Source organism: Belonocnema kinseyi, chromosome 6 (genome assembly GCF_010883055.1).
Source record: "Belonocnema kinseyi isolate 2016_QV_RU_SX_M_011 chromosome 6, B_treatae_v1, whole genome shotgun sequence".
Classification (NCBI taxonomy): domain Eukaryota; kingdom Metazoa; phylum Arthropoda; class Insecta; order Hymenoptera; family Cynipidae; genus Belonocnema; species Belonocnema kinseyi.
The window spans coordinates 15,176,408-15,181,649 of record NC_046662.1 but is presented as its reverse complement, the minus strand read 5'-3'; the positions used below and the strand labels follow the sequence as shown (position 1 = coordinate 15,181,649).

At 26.3% G+C, this 5,242-nt stretch overlaps 1 protein-coding gene across 4 annotated transcripts in view; it reads left to right on the top strand.

Annotated features, from left to right (window-relative positions):
- Positions 1 to 5,242, top strand: part of LOC117174400 — a 478,217-nt gene that overhangs the window by 286,866 nt on the left and 186,109 nt on the right. For all 4 annotated transcript variants that reach the window (XM_033363493.1, XM_033363492.1, XM_033363491.1 and 1 more), the window contains one exon: positions 970 to 1,313. In XM_033363493.1, coding sequence (XP_033219384.1) covers positions 970 to 1,313 — 344 coding nt within the window. The remainder of the gene's footprint in view (positions 1 to 969; positions 1,314 to 5,242) is intronic.

The following is a 5,242-nucleotide window of genomic DNA, read 5'->3' as shown; positions in this document are numbered from 1 at the left end:
TAGAATCTAGAAGATGAGTGAAAAGATTAGAATGCCAACTGATACAGCTGGTATTCCAGAAAATCTAGAATTTAGAACATTAGTGAAGAGATTAGAATGCCAACTGATACAGCTGGTATTTTAGAAAATGTAGGAAAAAAGTTAAGAAATGAGAGGGCCAAATGATTCAGCTGGTATTCCAGAAATTTCTAGAATCTAGAAGATGAGTGAAGAGATTAGAATGCCAACTGATACAGCCTGCAAAAATCTACCTTTTTTTTTAAATTCGGCTGTGGGTATTTGCACCAAAATTTCGGTACGAAATTCAAATTCAAATTTTAAAGATTTTCTTTTCAATTTGCGGAATTATTTAATGTTGTAAAAATAATTAATTCATTTTAAAATAAAATTAAAATTTCTGAAAACAAAATATTAAAATTATTTTAAATTTGAAAAAATTTAAAACCACTTCCAGATTTCTCAAGATTTTGAAATAAAATTGTAAAGCTTTTCAAGGATGCTCGAACTTTTCAAAATAAAACTAATTTAACTTCTAATTTAAGAACTGTTGTTCGTTGTTTGTTGTTTATTACTTTAAATGGAAAAATGTTTAGAATAGAGTTCGATTTTTTAAATATCATTGACCGTGAAAAATGTTTGTGAACCAGGAAATGACCGGGAATTTTTTCTTCGATTAAAACGCCCTGTAGTTGGACATTTATCTTTTTCAGTGCAAAATTCGTCTTTTTTTTACTATAAAATTTATCTTCTTAAAAAATTAATGTTTTTGATTAAGAATACATCTATTTTATTTGAAAATTCATAGTAATTTTTGAGCCTAAATTAGTCTTTAGTCTGATGTTTAATAGAAGCGCTCGTATTCATCCGCATTAGGCCGGGGAAGTGGAAAACTGCAAAAAACCAAAATTCTAGCCATCGATTTTGAATCTTTCTTCTATTTTCCTTAAATAATTGTTGCTTTGATTCTAGGATGATCTTGATGAGCTCTGTGTGATGGACACTAGTCCCGAGGATCTGAACAAGACAGAATTGCACATTTTCGACCGAGTCTCAGTTGGATTGGGCGATCAGGGCGAAGAGGGTGATATCGAGGAAGGCGGATTGAGTGAAGAAGAGGAATCAAAAGACGAAATGGCACCTACGCCTGATCCCGTTTCAGCAACGACAACGACGTCAATCGAGATTTCGATTGATGAAATCGACGCTGGACGACGAACTGTTCATGCAGAAGCGACCGTATTTTCCTGTGGATCCAAGTCTGCATTTGACGCTCCTAGGCGTCGAAAAACTTTCGAAGACGCCTCTTTCAACACGTGAGTTACTGTTTTTTAACCCTCTCAGCCTACTGGGTATATTATACCCGGACGATATTTTCGGCCCTCTATATAGTTGTTTCAGTTTTTGCTATTTTATGTTTCAGTTTATGCTATTTTATTTATTTTTTGGTAATATGATTGTCGACCAGATACATTTATTAAATAAATTTATGTTTAGTGTTTTTTGTCTACTGGTCAAAAAGCAATATTGTTTAATATTGACTTTTTTTTAAATTGTGAAAAATATGCGCTCTCTATCTCCACTAAAAAAATATTGATTTTTGACGAGTAGACATAAAAGATTTGACATCAATTTATTTACGCTCTTTTGCCTTTTTAAAAGAATTTATCATTTTCCTTTTTTTTATCGAGTTTTTTAAAAAATATGTAGAACAACTCTGACTTGAGACACCGAATTTTCCAAAAGGATAATTACATTTGTTTACTTGGATCCGGTAATTTTTGAAAATAATTATTATTCTAATTTTTGCTCTGCTAAAAAAATATTTATTTTTAACCCCTTTTTAAAAGAATTCATCTTTTTTCCTTTTTTTTATCGCGTTTTCTTTCAAATACATAGAACAATTCTGATCTGAGACAGTGAATTTTCGAAGAAGATAATTATATTTTTTACTTGCATTGGGCAATTTTTGAAAAGAATGATAATTTTGAATTGGTTTTTTTTTGCTTAAATTTTTGGTTGAAAATGTAATCGTTTTGTTAAAAATTCTTCATTTTGGCTGAATTCAGCTTCTTTTTTTATAAAAAAATTAAATATTTTTTGGTTGGGATCTACCATTACATTATTTGTTGAAAATTCATCTTTTTGGTTCCAAATTGAACTCTTTAGATAAAAATTTAACTATTTTGTTCAAGGTTTTTTTTGTTGTGAAAATTCGTACTTTTTCATAAAAAATTAATTTGCTCAGTTTAAAATTTAATTTTTTCGCATGGAAGTTCAACAATTGGGTAGATTTTTTTTTCATTCTGTATTTAAAAATCTTTCTTTGTTGAAAATTGAAGAATTTCTTTGAAATTTTTTTATCTATTGCAAGTTCATTTTTTTAACTGAAAATTTAACTATTTCACGTTTCGTTAAAGATTGAGTTTTGTTTTATGCAGTTCATTCTTTTTGGTATAATTAATTGGTTTGAGAGTCCTCGTATTTAGTTAAAAATTCAAGCCTTTCGTTTAAAAATCGTCTTTTTTTCAATTAAAACCAAAAAAATTTTGACTTTAGCTTGAAATATTCAACATTTTAGTTGAGAGTTCACATTTTTGGTTGAAACTTCATTTATTTTGTTATTGAAAACTAATTTTTTTAACTGAAGTCAAAAACATCTTTTTTAGTATAAAATTCAACTCTTGTCAAAAAAAAATTTATTTTTTGTAGAAAATTAATCATCTTGGTTATAAATTTATCTTTATTGTTAGAAATTCAACTATTTGGTTAAAATAAACTTTTTTGCTTAAACTTCAGCTTTTCCGGTGTAAAATTCAAATGTTTTTTTTAAATATTTAACTTTTTAGCTTGAAACATTCAAAACTTAAGTTGAGAATTAAGATTTTTCATTAAAACTTCATTGTTTTGTTATTGAGAACTCATATTTTTAACTGAAAATTTAACTATCGCGGTATTAGTCGAAAACATACTTTTTAAGTATAAAATTTAACTCTTTTTTTTTAAATCTTTTTTTTTTTGTAGAAAATCAATCATCTTTGAAATAAATTTATCTTTATTGTCTAAAATTCAACTATTTGGTTCAAAAATTCTTCGTTAGGATTGAAAATTCATATTTTTTGATAGAAAAGTTATCTTTTCTGGTTAACAATAAACTTTTTTGTAAAAAAATTCTATTTTCGAGTTTGAAATTTCGATTAAATTAATAAACCCCAATAAGAAAAAGCAACTATTTTTTGGTTTGAAGTTAATTCTTTTTAGTTAAAAAGTTCACTATCATACTTTGGGTTCAGAATTCATCTTTTTGGGTAAGAATTCAATTAATAGGTTGAACATATATAAATTTTTTTGTCGGAAATTCAACTATTTTGTTGAAAAGCTTATTTGTCGAAAATTTAACTGTTTCGTTGAAAATTCGACCTTTTAGATAGAAATTTAATTTTTATAAATTAAAAAGTTATCCTTTCTTGATGAAAATGTCAATATTATTTGTTGCAGTTCAATCCTTTTTGGAAAATTTGAACATTTAATTGAAAATTCAACTATTTGGTAAAAAAAAGTGCAACTTCTTTGTTAATGGTTCATCTTTTTAGGTCTAAAGTTGGACACATTTTTATTTTTATTTTTTTGAAAATTTAGAAATTTGGATTTCTTGACTGAAAGTGCAATTATTGAAAATTGTTGAAAATTGTTGAAAATGGATTGTAGTTCTGAATCGGATCAGACAAGTTTCGAAAAAAATTATTATTGAGATCAGGAGTACTAAAATTTCAAAACGAATTATAATTCCGCCTTGGAAGAGTGAATTTTCCGAAAGAACAATTTAAACTTGGAACGGGCAATTTTCCGAAAGATGAACAATTTTAACCTGGACCAGGCAATTTTTGAAAAAAAAAATGATAATTCAGAGTGGCTTTGAAAATTCAAACATTTGATTGAAAATTGATTTATTTGGTTAAAAATTCAACTATTTTCTTGAAAATTTAATTTTATGGTTGAAAGTTTAGATATTTTGTTAAAATCGTCTTTCTTCGTTGGAAATTCAAGTTTCTTTGTGAAAATTGATCTTTTATGGTAGAAAAGTAATCTTTTATGATTGAAAATTCACCTTCCTTGGTTGAAAATGAAATTTTTTTTAACAAAAATTCAACTATTTTGTTGAAATTTTAATTAGTTTGTTAAAAGTTTTAAAAATGGGACCGGGAATTTTCCGAAAGATGAACCATTTTAACTTGGAACAGGCAATTTTGGAAAAGAATGATAATTCTGAGTTTGTTCGAGAAATTTTCCAAAAGTATTATAATTCTGAATTATATCTGGATTAAAAAAAAATTTTATCATGAAGTATAATTATGACATGGATCAATAAATTTTCTGACTGAAGAACCATTTAAACTTGAAACGGAGATTTTTTTGAAATAATGACATTTCAGAGTGGGTTTCAAAATTCAAACCTTTGATTGCCAATTGATATTTTCAGATTGAAAATTGATTTATTTTGGTAAAAATTCAACTATTTTGTTGAAATTTTAATTATTTTATTGAAAGTGGAACTTTTTTGTTACAAACGTCTTTCTTGGTCGAAAATTTAACTGTTTTGGTGAAAATTGATCTTTTATGGCACAAAAGTAATCTTTTCTGATTGAAAATTCACCTTTATTGTTTGAAAATGAAATTTTTTGGAAAAAAATGCAACTATTTTGTTGAAATTTTAATTATTTTGTTGAAGTGGGTTTGAAAATTTAAACATTTGATTGAAAATTGATATTTTCAGGTTGAAAATTGATTTATTTGGTTAAAAATTCAACTATTTTCTTGAAAATTTAAGTATTTGGTTGAAAGTTTACGTATTTTGTTAAAATCGTCTTTCTTTGTTGGAAATTCAAGTTTTTTTTGTGAAAATTAATCTTTTATGGTAGAATGTAATATTTTCTCGATGAAAATTCACTTTTCTTGGTTAAAAATGAAATTTTTTGTAACAAAAATTCAATTATTTTGTTGAAATTTTAATTATTTTGTTGAAATTTTAATTATTTTGTTGGAAGCTGAACTTCTTTGTTACAATCGTCTTTCTTGGTCGAAAATTTAACTGTTTTGGGGAAAATTTATCTTTTATGGTAGCAAAAAAAATCTTTTCTGATTAGAAATTCATCTTTCTTGGCTGAAAATGAAAATTTTTGTAAAAAAAATTCAGTTATTTCGTTGAAATTTTAATTATTTTGTTGAAAGTTTTAAACGTGGGACG